Genomic DNA, 18421 nt, shown 5'->3' with positions numbered 1-18421 from the left:
TATCCTTTTGGTTGTATCTTATCAGCTTCAGATATTTAGAAACTCCCCAGGTGTGGTCAATTTTGTCAACTTAGATCTTTAAAAGGCCTCAAAAGGGTCTGACACTTCAGAAATACTCTACTGCAGCCCTGTGGCTGATGCATGAAGTGCAGCTGCAAATAACCACATTATTTCAGGTTGTCATATTTCCACTTCTGGCTTTTATTTTCAAGCAAATGTACAGTTTGTTTGCCATTGATAGCTACAGAAAGGTTGGCAAAAATCCACAAGTAAATCTTGATATCACTCTGTTAAAAACTGTATATAAAAAGACCCCAAAACTGTACATCAATTAACATAACTACATTTATATACTGTATGTACTGTATCTGAGTATACAGTCATTTATAGATACTGTTGGTTATGAGAACACTATACAACAATACATTGTAAAAGAGAACGATAACATTCTGTTCGAAGGCTGTCAGTTTAGGTGGTCTTGAAAGATCAGGACAGTTAGGACAGGAGCGATTGGTACAGTAAGACCTTAAATCCACCATTAATGGCTTTGAAAGTTTCTACAGCAAAGTGTCAATCATCAGACAAGACGGTTCAGTGCAGGGCTGTATGTGAGCTAACACCACAGAAATCTTTTTGAAGCATTAAAGCTATGCATACATACATGTCCAATGTTGTTTTGTCACACAACTCAGTTTGGTTGTTCCAGTACTCTTCTACATAAATAAGACACACATCAAATACTGTCTCCAGAACGTAAAAAAAGGTAGCATGATCTCTGACGTACAAAAACGCACTACAGTAACAATGGATATTATTTGTGATTCATTCATTCATTCGTTCAGTAATTTATGTTCATGGTCCAATAATTAGAACTGATCCTATTGTATCTCACAATAAAGGATTTAGTGGATTTGTTCATGAATAGAGAGGTAGAAACTTTAATGTCCAATAAGAGATTCCCGATTGTGACGGAGGGATCATACATGACTTCTGAATGCAAGACCAAGACAATTGTAATACTTATCCACTGGAGTGTGGATGCCTGACCCGAGCTTGATGGGACCTGATGGGCCAAGCCCGGGTTGGACAAATATTCACAAATAATGTTCGGTTTCGGCCTACTTGACTTGGTCCTTCATATTTTGCCTCAAGCAATATCGGAGGACAGTGCTTGCCTTAACTGTGTAGGACTAGGGTTGGACATTAAAAAACAGAATGTCTGATGGGTCTGGGTCCGACTCGGTTACTACTCTTGGGCTGAGGTCGGGTTTGGACGTTAACAAAACAGAACGCCTGTTGGGTTTGAATCGGGCTGGGTTACTACTCTCTAATGCTCGGGTCAGGCTAGGCTCCAACTCTTGTGGACTTGGGTCGGCACTCTGTCATCCACTACCACATGGCTAGTGCTCTGAGGTCAGGTTGGTTGCAATGGGTCATTTACATCCAAGGCAATATTTCAACTTGAGCTGTCTATCCATGCAGATACTTTTGTTTTAGTTTTGTTTTTCTTGTTGTGCGCTATCACTCTGGGATTTCTGTCTCCACCCGAAAACAGCATCCATGCTACTCTGGATAATCCACAGACTTTTACTGTGAAAAGTTTTCATAGGAACCACTTCTTTAGTAGAAACAATTTCCAATCTGCAAGGCCAGATACCATGACAGGTGAGAAAATGTGCTTTTTTTTCTTGTGTAATTTGGGTGAAATGACCCTTTAATATTCAAATTGAAGGATGAAATTCTGTGCATTTTACCACAACAGTATAAGAACCCCTTTGCTTTACCATTATTTTTACATAAACATTGAAATAGAAAACCAGAATTCTGAGAAGTCAGAGATGTTAAATTAAAAGGAAAAATACACTGAATAATTAGTAAAGAAAAACTCAGTTTGTAACATTGATAGATCCGAGGTCTTATTAAAGTAAAGATTAACATCACATCAGACTGAGATATTTCCAGTGTGCTCTGACCGCTCAGTGAGACCTTCACTCACTAATGTGGTAAAGGGGAATTTTACACATTGCACGCAATAGAAAACAATAAAAATAACATTTTGAGACAGATGCCCTCCTGGACATATATAAAACATTTGGAATATAAACAATAAAAAACAGATATTAAACATAACTTGAATGTTTTGGTGCAATAAGTAATTATTTGTTCACTGATTGTGCATCATTTGTAATATTTTAGTGCTGTGTTTGTTCCTTGGACAGGATAACCTGTGTAAAACTGATTTTTTACATTCACCTTTTCACTCACATATCCATTCTCTCAGTCACGTATCCGTTCATACATCATCTGCGGTGCTTTTACACGATCCAGAAGTCTAATATTAGGTGTAAAGTTACCATAAAGCGAGCAAAGACAGTTCAGCAGAGACAAAGAAACTACAACAAGGCACCTAATATTAAAGCAGCTAAAAGTATCTCTAGCAGCAACAAGGCTTTGGTTCATAGAAGTAATAAAAGTAGAATAAAAAACATCATTTCTACTCTGTCTTACAATGATAGATGGATGGATGAATGAAGAAGATGTAGAAGGGGAGACACGTTAGGATGATGATGATCAGACGGGTGGCTCTCACAGAGGTAGGAAAACTTCCACTTCACCAGAGAAAGAATAAAAGAAAGAGAGAAAGAGAGAGATGGCTAGAAAGAAAGAGAGAGGATAAAAGATGAAGCAGACAAAATTCAATGCACTGCAAAGGCTCTTTTCAAGGTAGAGAATCACATTAGAGTCTTTTAACAACATCATAAGGCTTGTAAGAGCATTAACATGGAGCTATTAGATGCTGTAAACTAAAATACTAAAATAAATGAATGGGTATCATCTAGCTTATCAATGCATACCTCTGGAAATAGTTTGACATTTGGGAAATTACCAGCTATAGAGGTGCTGCTAAGTGGACCTGCTTCCAGTCTTTATGATAAGCTAAGCTAAGCTAAGCTAAGCTAAGAGGCTGAGATCTCCAACTTCACACTGTGTTCTCATCAACAAATGGCTGCATGTCAAATTGATCGAATCTCCCAGTAACTGCATATCGATTTAAGGCGACAAGTAGTTTGGGGCACTTGATGGAATCCTTCTGTTGTGTTGTGATTATCTCAGTAAGGACGTGCTATCTTTTAAGGTGCTTTGAGGAAAGTAAACATAAGTAAGGTAAAACAGTATGCAATTTAGCCCCCAAAGCTCGACAGCTGACATGCACCCCACATTTCAAACATCAGATTTAGACTGTATTTTTCTATCACCATATTAAAAACCATTTCATGCATTAATTATACTTACTTGATTGAATAATTCATGCGTGAAAAGGTTAATGGCGTTTACTAAATGTAATATTCTTTGTGGTGGCCACTCTCATTTAACGTGTTTTACAGAACCATGAGTGTGTACATTGACGTACAGGTCACACACTTTACCCAGCACTACACTATATCCATCAGTTGTCACATTGTCTTTCTGTTTCTTTGGTAGAAGGTCTCTGTGGAGGACAATGTGGTATTTACAAGGTGATTTAAGGCATTGAGAAACAGCTGGGAAGCCATCATGTAGCCATTTGTTCTATTTCTGTCATTTCAAAGCCATAAAAACTTAGATTAGTCTCTGTATATAGCGTTACAGATACATATAAGAAGAAGGTTGAGAGTTAAAGTGCTTTAAAGACAATAAGAAAGACGGGGATCCTGCCGAGATAAACGCGACATACACAGTGACATGACTGCTAGCTATTAGCACATATACACACACACATCTGTTTCAATGACTCCAGACTACCTACAGGTGAAAGCTTAAGTGTTGGATGTGCAGCTAAAGTCGGTCTTTCTTTCGTTAGGACATAACATACACTGACTTGTGAATCAGGAAAAAGGCCGACTCAGATCCACCTCTCCAACACTTAGGCTTTACTGCTCTACTACACCCCTCCTTACAATGTTGTAGAGTCCTAGGGAGTATTTCGGGATAATATGTTTGCACACAGGCAACACCAGTTACACCTGAAAAGAGGCAGGACAGACAGAGAGAGAGAGAGATAAAGAGAGATGGTAGGAATGAAGAAAAGAAAATGTTTGGTCAGAGAAAGCTGGAGTTGGCTTAAGCACTGTTACTGTCCTCATCATCATCATCATCATCAGCAGCAGCAGCACAATCACAACACATCATAACTGTTTTTTAAAAAGTACACTCGTCAAGTACACTTCAGCTGCCAACTGTCGAAGCCAGGCAGCCTTAAAGGGCCAGTGCACACATTTTCAGTGATTTAAGAAATCAAAGCTCTTGATTCTTGTTTGTTTGTTTGTTGTGACATCGATACGCTGAGCCCTTTGCACATTGTGGCGGCGAGTGAGGCCCTTTGGATGGAGTCCTTCCCAGAGCCGTCCCATAGTGCTTTGTGCCGTACTTGGCTGCTGACTCGGGAGCAGTTGTAAAGGTCACTTTCATTGTAATCCCTTACAGCTGGATTACCTGCTATTAGCAACATAGTCAGTTATTTGACTCCAGTAACGTAACTACACCAGTTACTTTTGGGCAACTTTACTTTCCAGAGACCTGATCAGCTTCTGGACCAGTTTATTGATGCTGTTCTATCTGATATCAGAATTATAAGACTAGAAAAACACCCGACAGAAATAAATTAAACTGAGGTCTCAGGCCCCGCCCCGCTGTAGGCGTGTCCCCGCTTTGTGTGACGGGAGCCATCGGCGAATCGGAGGAGAGGGGTGAAGGTGCTGTAGTCTGGCGTTTTTTGCCAGCGTGTGAACATGATTTTCTTGGTAAAGGGTGCAGACCTTCGTGGGTTCGGGGCGTTCCTTTGGTTGCCCGAGCCTCGCCGGTGGCTGCCAGCTTTGGATGGGGCATGGAGAGACGCCAGGGGGGTGAACTCGGACAGCTGGCCCTTGTAGAGTTTATCAGCATTCTGTGAGAGTGTAAAGAGGGAGGAAGAGGAGGCAGAGGGGGAGAGAGGAGATATAAAGCGACAGAGAAGATGGTTACTGTACTGTAGAGGGCTCTCTGAGAGAAGGTGGAGGAGACATTTCTATCCCAGCTGGCCAAAAATCAAACTGTGGATATATTTGTGTACTTTTAGTCTTCTAGTTTTTATGGTTTGGGTTAAGCCTTAGTTCCAGTGAATGGAAATCTTAGTCCTACAATACAGAATGAGACTTTATACTCTATGACATCATAAGTTTGACACTTACTTCTCTGGTTTCTGGCTTTGACAGAGTAGCTCATATTCATGAATATTAATTAAACTTTCCTAGACCATGAAAACAACATGCTGGATGTCTTAATTTAGGTGGTTTTCCCCTTTAATGCATGAGCATCAGGAGGTTACAGCTGCAGGGACAAAGGCCAAATGATCTACTGCAACAAACAAGACACTTTCCTCTGCCAGTAACCTGAGCCTAAACACAAATCTGCCTCAGCAGACAATTCAATTATTTATATGATTTAATTAATAAAGTATTGCATTGCCTTTAATCTAATTGGCCAGCTGTGATGAAAGCATCCTGTCCATCCTGTGCCGACACAGGCGACACAACCCGAGCAAATGAAGTACATGTACAAGAAATAAATACTGCAGCACCATACAACACCATAACAGAACGAAACCAAAACATGCAAATGGAAACATAACTTAAAAACATGCATGAATATTCAGCCCCAGTGTGTGTAAAGTCTTCCAACTCTGCAGCAAGGCTGAAATGTGTCACTAGAGGGCGCCAGAGCTCCATGTACAGAATCACCCAACAGGATACAAGTGTTTTATATATACATACCTGGAGAATTTTGGGTCATCAGACTTTTATGACTCTTACAAACACTCACACTATACCCATGTGTTAGTGAGATACAACTCTCAAACCTGTGTAGCCACACACCACAGCAGGATGTTAACACCACCCACCAATACCATTAAACACACACAGAGAGTGGCGGGGTGTGTGTTTTACCGTGCTGAAGCCCTCTAGGCTTCTGTGACAGCTAATCCATCTAGTAAGGAGTCAGAACTGTGGTAGGTCAGGGTCCTCTCAGACCCTCTATTACCCCGCACACGCTGTGGACACACGCAAACACACACACACAAACACACACACACACACACATATAGACAAACACATTAAGGGTCTACCACATACATGAAAACATACACAGCCTAACCTAAGTGTTGCAAAAGAAAATAGATGACTTAAACAAGGAGTCATGAAGGCCACACATCACATGCCACATTTACAGTACACTACAGGGTAAATCCAGATGTTGACGCACTGGCATGCAAGAAGAGTAGAGTCCATTCATGCAAAATACTGGCAGGAAGAAGCAACAGGACGCAAAAAAAAAGGAAAACAGAGAGAGAGAGAGAGAGAGAGAGAGAGAGAGAGAGAGTGAGAGAGAGAGAGAGAGAGAGAGAGAGGGATTCTGCACAAAACAGAAACAGGAGGAAAGGCAGAGGGTCACCTCTAGGAGGGCAGGGTTAGAAACTGATTCTGCTGGAAGTCTGAGACAGCATAAAGATGGTGGAGGGCTCAGAGGCAAGGCACCGACGCTTAGTCTGCCACGGAGGAGGAGGAAGAGCCAGGAGTTCAGAGGGAGGAGGGAATAAGGAGAGGGAAGAGTTAAAGCTCTAAATCAGTGAGACCTTTCCAAATGCCACATGATTAATTTACGCAAAAGTTCATATTTACTGAGATAAGAACATAAAGTCTGTCTTCCAGGATCAGAAATATCTCGACAGGTTCCAGGAGGTCGGTTATTAGCTCTCCACAACCACAGTTATTAGGAAGGTTAAAGGAAAGGAGCAGTTTAAGACATGTAGGAAGGAATTAAGAAAGTTCAAACCTCACTGCAAACAAACACATGTAACAGGCTACACATCTACAACACCCTAAAAAGGTTGATGTCACTTCAACAGCTGATCCAACTATCAAAACTCAATATAATAATAGCGCAGCGTGGTGGCAATTGTCCTGCACCTGCACCTAAAATAACATTAGTGCTGTGCTTTTCAGTAGTTCCCCTGTGACTAGACTCCAGAGCCGGGGATGGCAGCCACTCCCAGCCTCTGCAGACGAGTGAATAACAGCTATGATGGCTGCATCTCTGATTTAGCAATAAAGAAGCACTGCACACAGACAGAGAGGCTTACTGACTTACATCCAACAGAGTCGGGACGTAGCCAAAGCCAGCGTACATCTGCTGACCCACAGCCATCAGTTAGATATTTCACACACTGCATCATCACAGTTCATAAGCAGTATTATATGTTAGTCTAGAAAGCTTTAAACAGATGATTTACAGCAAATATTACTCAAAAATATCTTGTTCTTTACAAGGTAAAAGTCATAAGCAGGTCAATCTCCTAAACTGGTTATATAAAACACAACAAGCAGAGGGCGCTGTTCTCCCTGTGTGACCTAGAACATCTTCCAAAACAATGAAATTATTTTGGCAAATATGTTCTTTGGTTTTAAAAGTCAATAGTGCAATTCATTGTCAGTTATCTGGTGGTAAATACCTGCTAATCAGAGCATATGTGTATGGACCCACCTGTATGCGTTCGGTTGTGGTGGGCCACAGCGCCCTCCAGATGACCTTCTTTAACACATCTGGCAGCAGACTGGCTGTTATCAGAAGGATTATACTGAGCCAGGCCGGACCACTGGACAACATCTGCATGAACACATAATACATCCTCTGGTAGTTGAGGAAGGGCCTGGAAGAGAGGAGAGGAGAGGATACAACAAAATCACAAAATATTTCTCTCATTAGCTCTCTAGGTTTCAGGCTTTGACATAAAACTGAAATTTAAATATATATATTTCTCCAAAACTTACCAGATGATTCCTCCCCACAGCAGAGAGAAGACCACAAAGAAGATCAGCGAGCCCCAGATGACAAAATGGTTGATCCAGGTCCAGTAATGAGTATCTAGAGCCAGCTACAAGAGAGAGAGATGAGAGGGGAAACCTTCCACCTGTCAAATGTCATAGCTCACTTTAATGATACAGCTGAGGTTTAATCCGACCTTGCCCCGGTGCTCCTGTGAGTGCAGATACTCTGCAGACCGTGTGTCTGTATGTGTGGTTACCTTGAATGTAACAGTGAAGACGAGCACAGTGAAGACCAGTGTGCCAAATGTCCAGTTTCCAAACATCTGCGGAGGCAATGTGACAACAGATGCCGTCAGATTTTTGGTTTTGTTAAATAAAATCCAATTTGAAAGCTGTTAATTTCACAACTAAATGCACTCAGGTGGTTTGAGAGCAGCCTACAGGCCTGGTGTTGATATGGTACACAGAGATAAACTTAAGTGCACATATTCAATAAGGAATCAATCAATCAAACAGATGGCAGGGTGCTCAGGTGAAGGACAGACTATCAGGTGACTGATGGGTGGGAAACAGGTGGGGTGAGATGGCTTAAATACAACCAGAGGAAGTGATGTGCATGTCAACCTGACATGGAAACATAACGTAACTATTTTTGTATTGCTTGACATCGCAAAAGTGAACTGCAATTTAACCTGCCCTGAAAAACTTAATTTCTGGGAATGGCAGAGAGTGTAATAGAAATATAAAAATCTATTTCAGCTGAGGAGAAATTATGTAAAAGGCCTTCTACTCTTCACGGCAATGGGATTTAAGGGAAATGTGGTCTTACTTAAGGTCTTATTAACAACATACCTCAAAATACTGTCAACATAAGACAGATCTTACTGCTTAGTCATTCATTCATTCATTCATCTTCTAACCGCTTCATCCTCTTGAAGGTCGTGGGGGGCTGGAACCTATCCCAGCTACTGCTTAGTCATCTTTACAGTAAATATACCAACGTGTGTTAGTGAAATAACCATAATGATATTAAGATGATGACTGCCACAGTGTCAAATGCTAACCCTAAATGTTCACTGAAACTTTCACCCTGGCTTAACCTCGTACCCTCACATGCACGAAACTTTCAAACATTTTAATTTTTGCCATTGTTTCCTTAAATGTGCCTCATCCATGAGAGAGAATTAAAAAAAAAACAAACATAAAGACAAGCATGATAAGTTAAAAATGAAGCTTTTTATAGGCCACCTGAATATGTGGTGGTTGTGATGTTGACATGACAAATGAAGCATGACAGTAATGAGTTACAACAGACATACTATTTACCCCAAACTGTTGTCTTATTATACATTATCCAAGTGCCAAGACAAAGCCAGTGGGTCTCAAAGTGTTTGTTGCGGTATTATTAGTAGAATAAAAGAGATATCAGGCACTTTTCTGGACCTGAACTCTCCTTTTCATGGCAGTTTGGCTATTTAAATGATAGCTGTATATATTAGCGAGTTTGTTGCTTGTTTTCTTCTTCACAAAATGTAAGGTAAAGAGTTTTAAGCATATATTGATATCGGGATAATGCAGCGTTAATTGTGAGATGACATTTTTATATTGCCCCATGCCTACTTTCATACTTTGGTTACACTGGTATCATTTTCTAGCTGCCTGTTGTTCTGACTTGTTGGTTCCTGAGAAAATAACTTTTTGATTATTTTCAGACAGATTATAATTTGTCAAATTTTAAAGTCTAACGAAAAGAGACACTTTTATTTTCAAACTCTACAGTCATTACTAATGATGATGAATTCACACAAATATCTTGGATGGGGAGGAATGAATGTGGACACTTAAAAATGGAGTTTGGTCCATTTACCAGGACCCCTCCGAAAAATTTGTCACCAGTGTCTCCTGTATATGGACAATCACTGGACACATTTAAGTGTTTCGGGTCTTCACACAATCACTTGGTGCCACAGAACAAATTCCACAGCACTGATCTCTGACTGAAAGACAGTTTTCAATGCACTTAATTCACATTTTACTTTCTCTACACGTATAAGAAGCTTCAGAACATCACTCCCAATTTCCTTGGTCCTGCTGGTGCTTCACCTCTGTTAGCTCTTTACAAATAAGCCTTTAAATAGTCCTGATGGTTCAGAGAGTGACCGCAAATGTGACAATGTTCTTCTGCTCTGAAAGAAGCTCCATCAGCTGAGGGAGAATTAGATTAGAAAGATGGCTAAATGTCTCGAATGTCATATAATGGAAATTAGAGTGCAACTATTTTCTGTCATGATTTATCCCCTGGCATCTGCCACACACACACACACACACACACACACACACACACACACACACACACATGCACGCAATGCACACAGAATGTAAAGCCAAGGTGTTCAATCACTACGTTAACACCTGGACACATGAGCATAGGTCACTACACAGAAGCCTACAGTTGATGTGTCTACAGCAAGCACTAAGGGGCTGGACATGAGATGAACAGTGATGATGAGTGGTTTGGTATCAGGCTGTGTGACGGGACCAGACAGGAAATTGGAAACTAGGGAGAGATGACAGAGAGACAGGGACAGGCTTACCATCTGTGTGTTGGTTGTCATTAGCTGGGAGGAGGAAAGAGAAGCAAAAAGAAAAAGCAACACAAAGGTAAGGGAGAGAGGAAGAAGAAGAAGAAGAAGAAGAAGAAGAGGAGAAGGCCAGAAAAAGAAAATCAAAACAAAATAAACAACTGTTTTGTGGCTGGAGAAGAATAAAAACCCAATGCATAAATAAAAGTGAAGTTGAGCAACTCAAAGCAGTCTGAGAGGTCTCTGGGAGAGTTACGCTGCTTGGAAATGAAAGGAAACAAAAAGAGAAACACAGAGGAAGATGGTGGAAACCCGCCATGCTGTCGCGTTTTGAATGTGAAAAGGGGAACATCTATCGGCTTTTAAAGTACAGACAATATGAACAGGTGTACGACCACTGAAACTCTCTTCCTTTTATTGTTAACTGATCTTAAACTGAAGTTTGGGGTTTATTTTCACTATTAATCTAATTTACTAACCTACAAAAAAACTCTGGGCAGCAGTTAACACAAATTAAACCTGAGGGATTAAAAAAAAAAGTGGTGGAATAAGCTGAAATTCACAGCGAAAACTTTCCTACATCTATGTACATTAAAAAACTTAAAACAACCCAAAAAGACAGAAGGAGACAAATGACAAGCAGCAAATTATAGATATGTTTTAGAGAACTGTGTCACAACAGGCCAGAGCCTGTAGAGAATATGCAAACTGACAACTTATAAAAACAGGGAATCAAAAACAAAATGTGTCCGACTGACGTATGCAGCCTCCAATCTAATATAAATTTAAATGTCGTCATGAGGCAGCCTGTGAATATTTTGACTTTAAAGGACTGAATTACAGGAGCTGTCTTTGACACGTGGACGTTACCTGTCCGTTGCTGGTGAAGGTGGTGTTGTCAAACAGGAAATAAGCACCGAAGAACATCACAATGGCGTCATACACACCCAGGATGGTCCAATATATGAAGATGGGCCACCGCAGCAGAGAGTTCTTCGCAATATCTCTGTGAAACACAAGATGACGGTAAACAGTATGAATGACCACCTCTCATACGAGCGATCACAGTTCCTGATCAATATTACATTAGCTGACTGCAATGAGACATTCTAATTTGATTTAGCATTCATATACAAATATTCTCGAATACATCATTGATACAGGCGCCATATAAACACTAACATACTGAATGACCTGAGACCATTTATGTGCCCTCAGAAGTCGAGAGTGGGCATTTTGAGGGTCATCCCACAAGAAAAGGAGAATTCATCCTCCTCCAGTCATGTGAAAAATTGAGCTCTGACCAAACTCAATCAAACCAAGTTATTAAAGTGGGAATGCTCTGCCCTCTGAGGCCTGATCTGAACGCACTGAGCAAACGTCTCCTTTGCATGGACCAAAAATCAATAAAAACTGTTTATGCCTGCAGTTTATTGGAGTCATATTGAGTTAGTGTACTCTTTTGCTTTGGAAAATATTAAATCTTCTGCCATTACTTTGTACATAAACGATCGGGTGGAGGGTATTATGAGTGGAAATATAGCCTGGTTAGTCTGGAACCTCTTTGTTCATTATCAATATCCAAGGGACGTTATTATCGAAATTGAAATCTATATGTGTTTCTTTTGCTCAAAAGGCTGAAGTAAACACTGTCTCTGAAAAAATCCAATCAAACACAAAACATTATATTACATCATGTGCTGGGAGTCATATTGATCTTGTGCTCGACCTGTTCCAGGAGGTTAAACACCAAGCTGTTGTTTACTGTTGGAAACTCTTCATTTCCACCATTAAAATTACATAACACAACGTTGTATCACTGTATGCACGAAGCTTACATAATAAGAAAAGAGTGTCAGGTAATAGTTGTAGATTTTGTGTTTGCACATTACCAGATATCGACACAAACCTGTAGAGAGTTGGGTCCTTCTTCAGGATGTCCATGTTAATGTGCTGCTCTATGAGACTGTAGAGCAGAATGGGCAGCGAGGTGAAGCTGATGTTGTACAGAGTCAAGTAGGCTGTGTCATACAGCGGCTGGGGAGAAGGGCACACAGCATTTAAGTGTCTTAGTCTTTCGTTTATTCTTTTATTTGCTTTGTTTGTTTGGTGTGTGTATATGTGTGTGTGTACCTACTTGTTGTGAGAAGCCACAGAAGAACTGGTACAGGAACTGGGGGAAGATGAAACAGACATTCTGGGGATAGAAAATGAGAGGAGAAAAGCAGGAAGCAGGTCAGTAGATGTAAAAATGATGAAAAGCAGTGCTTCCCAACTGGTGGGTTGGAGTCCAAAAGTGGGGCGTACCACCTTTCTCAAAAAAACAACAACTAGAAACTAAATATTCAGTAACTAGGCTGTAACTTGGCAACGTTCTCACAATAAAAACAACCCTGAAGAAATAAAATTAAAAATGTAGATAAAATATACATACAAGCTGCATGCCTTAAACAAACACAGTTCATGTAATAAGCAGACACACTACCTTGTAGAAGAAGTATTGCACGAGTTCAGAGATGCGTATGTAGTAATAGTGTCCGTGGACGAGCAGCATCTTCTTGAGGTGTTTGAACTTTGGGATGGCGTAGTCACTGTTCCTCACCGCCTGTCGACCCTCCTTACCCATGATACCTGGGAGAGGCAGACGAAAGTTTGTCATTGTAATTTAACATAATTTTAACACCTTAGTTTCGTACTGCAGGATGGAGTACTAACCAATGCCAACATGGGCCTCTAGGATCATGCTGACATCATTAGCTCCATCTCCAATGGCCAGCGTGATTGGGTGCTCCTCGGAGGCTTTGATCAGCTTCACAATCTAGAAATAAGAGAGAAGTGATGATGTCACACCTTTAATGGATTGGCACGAAGCATCACTCCAGGGCGTGACTCATATTTCAACTCAGTCTACCTGTGCTTTCTGGAGCGGTGCCATTCGACAGCAGAGCACGGCGCTGCAGTTACGGCAGATTTCTAGGAAGATCTCTTTGTAGTTCCCTGAGTTGGAGTCCTCCTGGGCGGGCCTCATCACCGCAGAGAGCGTGGCTCCATCGATGATCAGTCCGTAGTCCGTACAGTCACCTGATAAACTGAACACAAGACCTGTCAATACAAGTCTGTCTGGCGCTCAACTTGCTACGAGTTTTAACAAGCTGGGGGTGTAATCACGTAAACACACGCACCCAGAGAAGGTGTCCCTGGTCATGCCTCCATGCTGCCGCAGCACAGTCCTGCTCAGGTCAAACAGGACGTCATGAAGACTCTGCTCCTCAGTGCGTTTGGTGGTCAGCTCCAAGATCTGGGTGTTGCGGTGAAACAGCTTGCTGGCGTAGCAGGTCGCAGCTGCCGTCTCCATCTTATCCCCTGTCAGCACCCACACCTTCATACCTGCCTTGTGGAGAGACTCAATGGTGTCTGCCGCTTTTTCCTGGAGCCTGTCATGAAAGGAAGTGGGAGAAAAGACAAAAAGTATTCATTAGAGGCAGGACAGAGCCATACAGTGAATCATTTTCACTCTGCCTCTTTCTGCAGCATGAGTTGACTTGCAATGCCCTCTGGGTTGACAATCCCTTTAAAGCCTGCGCTGTAATTGCTTTAGTAGCGAGTGTGCTATCAGAGGGTTGAGCTGCCTCTTGCCGGTGCCCAGTTACGCTCACTAAGAAGTGGGGCAGCACTTGTCATGGTAGCAGCTTGCATAAAATAAAGAGTTATTGTTTTGAAGCACAGATCCAAAAAGTGCAGGCCCAACACCAACATGGTAATAAAAGACCAAAGGACTAGATTTCTTAAAGAAATTGAAAGAGATCCTCGACCTGTCCTCCACAGCAGTGGCTCCCAGCAGTATCAGGTCTTTCTCAATGAGGTCGTAGGCCTCGGCCAGGCGTTTGTCTCGGTCCTGAAGTGCCAACTTGGCCCCGTTCAGCAGGTGGCAAACCTCCTGGTACTGTTCAGGGCTCAGGGGACGATAGGCAACACAAAGTGTCCTCAGACCCTCCTGGAGGAGAGGAGAGATTCAGACTAGGTTAGACTGGTACATCAAGGGACAGTGGGCTTCTTTTTACATGTTCTGTCTAAAATGTGTGTTTTTAAATTCTGAACAAACAACAAAACAGAGATATTTGTTTGAGTTTGGGCTTTGGATGTGAGTGTGTGGTGAGTGGGAAGAAAATGCTCTTTCTAGTCGAACCTCTCCAGTACAACGCCCACCACAAATCTTTCTGTTTGGACTAAACAGCTACGATTCATCTGCAGCAGCAACCACAAGTCTCACTGACCTGGTTTCCACTACAGCTTCATCTCACTTTATTTAGTTCATCTTTATGGGTGAAGAGAACTAAAAAAGTTCTTACAGATACTTTCACAATCAACTCATTATATTTGTCGTCCATTTTGGGAACTATTTTGAAATTGGGTGTTGCAGTTTGCAGTTATTGTATGAGCTTTCCCTCCGCCTGCCTCCCTCTACATCAGCTGGTTATTTCCTTCATTTCCCAGGAGACTTTTTGACAATCAGTTGATGAATAGGCCACTGAAACACATACTGCGGCTCCACACTTCCTGTCCTGTCTATTCTTTCTCTCTTTTGATTATGTATAACCTGGTTAGTCACAATAACAACAGACAGAAGGAGTGGAGAAATGAGATCATAAAATACATGTTATCTCACAGCTGATGAGAAAAACTGGAAGGGCAAGTTTTGTCTTCTGGCTCACCACACTGAACCTTAAATACAAAACAACTGCTTAAATGAAGTGGGCCATGTTCCACTGATCTACTTTGGTGGTAACCATAGAAACCACGGTGGTCATGTGCTCCAACTATTTAAACCACTGAAGTCACACAACCTTTGAAACTCTCACAAGGTGAATCGTGTGAATAATACTGCAACGGAAAAATTGTTTTTGTCATTTTATGAATCTATAGTAAGAGAAGAATTGTGTGTGTGTGTGTGCGCACGTGTGCTCTCACCACTGCGTTGTGCTCCACCCGAGCTCTGACCTGTTCCACCTTGCCTGATATAACCCTGGGGAAGATGGAGGAGTCTGCACCTTTACAGAACAGATAAAGCTCACCTGCTCTCACACACACACACACACACACGCACACACGCACACACGCACACACAGGCAAAAAAGAGAGGGGAAACAGTGTAAGAGAAGAGTGACGCCATACACCTACAACCTAACCATATACATGCATATTAACAGTATGAGGTCTATTACCAGTGTTGGACCTGACAATGACGCTCATCCTCCGTCTGACTGAGTCGAATGTCAAAACCTCCAGCAGCTCAAACCTGATAAAAACAAGACACAAACATTTAAGTTATCTTGCTACATTCAATATATTATATATTATATTAACACTCACAGCTGGAAGGCTGCTGGTTTCGGCAGTTACTAGGCTGCTCCCACTTATTGCAGTGCCATTACAATAATGCACATGCAGATCAGATCAGCTCTTATCACTGCTCTATATTCATACACTGGCCATAATGTTGCTAATAAAACTATGTAAGTTATGTATCATTGCACACTGAAGCTGAAACTAAGCTTGTGAGTCCAAAATGGCCAACAAAACAATTGAGAAATGACCAACATGGATAATCTAATCAGAGGTGTGAGTTAAAGTTATAAATCAAAAGCTGACAGGATACTTGTGGCAGAGGATTAAAGAGATAAACAACATATTATATGGGGCACACTGACCTCTCAATCTCATCCTCCCTGTTCAAGATCTCCATGTGACTGTCCTTGAGTCTCAGATAGGTGAAACCGAGCCTGCGGCACAGAGCAAAGCACTGTTACTGGAAATGGAGTGAACAAACTGAATGTGTGTATGTGAATGACAAAATAGAAAAAGAAAAAGTAAATGCTTCTAAATGCTTTGAGTGTGTGTGTGGTCTACCTCTTCATGCCCTCCACCAGCGCCACCTCGTCTGGAGATGAGGAGATGTAGAAGGAGGTGGACTTGCCCTGGTGGATGCCGTGCTTGATCCCATCCACCGTCTCCTCCTCCTTCACCTGCACTGTGTGGCACAAACATAGCGCCCGGAAAAACAGCTCCTCGTGTTCCTGTTGTGGACAGCCAGCAGTGTTAGCCCCTCAACACACATAAACACACACACATATTCAAACTGAGGCTATGCTCACCCTGGCCCCGGGACCTGGCGATGTGTCGATCATGTCCATACCTGCTGCACCAGGCATCACCTAGCAACAACACAAATTAAGGACATTAAGATATATGGCATAGCCCCAAGTACAACACAAGAGTAATCTGAGTAAGAACATACAAAGCTAAAAATGTACCTGTCCGTTACAGATAACATGAGGTACGTAAACATGTCCGTCCACACAGCACTCGATGAACTCCATGTTGTTCTCTGTCAGAGTCCCTGTCTTGTCTGTAAACACGTACTCCACCTGGAAACAGCAGGAAAAGCCTCTGCATGACTTCTCTTTATGGTACAGTAACATTTAGCTTGTTTCAAGTGTTGTTTGTTACCTGTCCCAGCTCCTCGTTCAGGTCCGACGTGTTGACCACAGCTCTCTCTCCCAGCTCCTCGTCAAACATCTCATCGTCCCACATGATGAAATAGGAGCCCAGAAACTTCTGCATCTCCACTGTGACATACATGGAGACGGGGATGATGTAGTTGAAAAGAACCATGAAGGCCAAGAAGTCTGTGAATGCCCTGATCACCTGAGGAGGAAGAGGAGGAGGATGAGAGGGAGGAGAGAGGATGAAGAAATCATTTTACCTCCTGATTGAGGGAGTGTGACCGACTCACGATGTGTCTCTGTCTCTCTGCCTCTGTCCTCTCGTTGTACCACGGCTCGTCTCTCTTGGAGTCGGCCTGCCACACATATTTCAGCACCGTGTTGATGAGAGCCTTGCTGATGAGGATACACAGGTAGACCACCAGGTAGGCATTCATTGACCTGCAGGGGGAGACAATGAGAAGAAACAAAAGTGCATGGATTTCAAAAGGAGGCAGCTTGGACTGTAACACACTGTACTTAACAGATACTTGTATTAAGAGAACGGCTAAGACATTTACACCTAGCCAAGTTCATTTTGGCAAAAGGAAAACAAATGCAATTTCAATGACTTAATGAGGCGACGCTGTTGCCAAGTGTAAATGTAATCCACCTACAGACAGTTATATCTACAAGCCATCTGGATACAAGACGCATGTCAACGCCAGATGGAAAGAAAGTGATCCAGTCAGAGCAGCGAGCCAGAGAGACACAAGGCCGCTCAGTTAGCTCATAGATGGATGGGTAAAAAATAGAAATATTATCTAAGCTCGCTTTAATTGATGCTGCCAAAGACTGTACTGTCTGTGTGTGGGTGTCAATCAATGCTCATAGCTTCTCCTCCACAAACAACTTAGAATATTTATATCAGCAAACTTACTTTTCCACTGCAGACCGTTTCTGAGACTTGGACTGGTAGTTGAGAGCCATCTTGGTTTCCATGCCTGTGTAGATGGCAACCGCTAAAAAGGAGGTAGAGGTGAACGTTGAACACAATAGTTTATTTTTGACCAATAGTTTCACAAAGACACACCCCAAAGGTCTAGTGTGTATTATCTAGTGGTATCTAGTGCCATATGCAGATATAAACAGATCATTCTAAGGTAACGAAAACAACGTTAGCAACAACATTTTTTATTTTCAGGTGATTATACGCAGAGGAAAACATACTAATTATACCACTCCCATTTCTGCGCCAGTATATCCCCCTAAATACAACGCTGGACCTTTAACTCAAGGTCCATTTAGTAGCTTTTCCCAGAACCTTTTAATCACATCTCATAGTTTTTGTCAGTGGATAAAGTTTGCAAAGTAGTCATGGCCATATATGCAACCTTATAAACTTTTTGTGACTTAAGTTTTATACTTGCACCAACTGAAAAGAGTTAATAGCTCTGGAAAAAGCTTATACACGTACTTTGTTTGACAAAAAATCTTAACAAACACCTTTTCCAAG

General features: G+C 41.8%; 1 protein-coding gene across 3 annotated transcripts in view; it reads right to left on the bottom strand.

The window, feature by feature from the left end:
- Nucleotides 1-602: 602 nt before the first annotated feature.
- The window catches only part of atp11a (ATPase phospholipid transporting 11A), a 52124-nt gene continuing 34305 nt past the window's right edge, over nucleotides 603-18421 (bottom strand). Inside the window, exons 10-31 of one of the 3 annotated variants that reach the window (XM_049569967.1) lie at nucleotides 17846-17927; nucleotides 17217-17367; nucleotides 16931-17128; nucleotides 16735-16848; nucleotides 16576-16635; nucleotides 16331-16497; nucleotides 16132-16203; nucleotides 15646-15719; nucleotides 15392-15495; nucleotides 14236-14417; nucleotides 13606-13857; nucleotides 13335-13512; nucleotides 13139-13241; nucleotides 12909-13054; nucleotides 12561-12620; nucleotides 12333-12460; nucleotides 11294-11429; nucleotides 8099-8164; nucleotides 7845-7948; nucleotides 7558-7723; nucleotides 5964-6067; nucleotides 4787-4924 (exon numbers count right to left, since the gene is read on the bottom strand). In XM_049569967.1, coding sequence (XP_049425924.1) covers nucleotides 5978-6067; nucleotides 7558-7723; nucleotides 7845-7948; nucleotides 8099-8164; nucleotides 11294-11429; nucleotides 12333-12460; nucleotides 12561-12620; nucleotides 12909-13054; nucleotides 13139-13241; nucleotides 13335-13512; nucleotides 13606-13857; nucleotides 14236-14417; nucleotides 15392-15495; nucleotides 15646-15719; nucleotides 16132-16203; nucleotides 16331-16497; nucleotides 16576-16635; nucleotides 16735-16848; nucleotides 16931-17128; nucleotides 17217-17367; nucleotides 17846-17927 — 2633 coding nt within the window. In that variant the 3' untranslated portion in view covers nucleotides 4787-4924; nucleotides 5964-5977. The other 2 variants (XM_049569966.1, XM_049569968.1) reach the window with 2 other exon arrangements.

Source organism: Epinephelus fuscoguttatus, linkage group LG24 (assembly GCF_011397635.1).
Source record: "Epinephelus fuscoguttatus linkage group LG24, E.fuscoguttatus.final_Chr_v1".
Taxonomy (NCBI): Eukaryota; Metazoa; Chordata; class Actinopteri; order Perciformes; family Serranidae; genus Epinephelus; species Epinephelus fuscoguttatus.
This window is presented reverse-complemented; position numbering and strand designations above follow the sequence as displayed.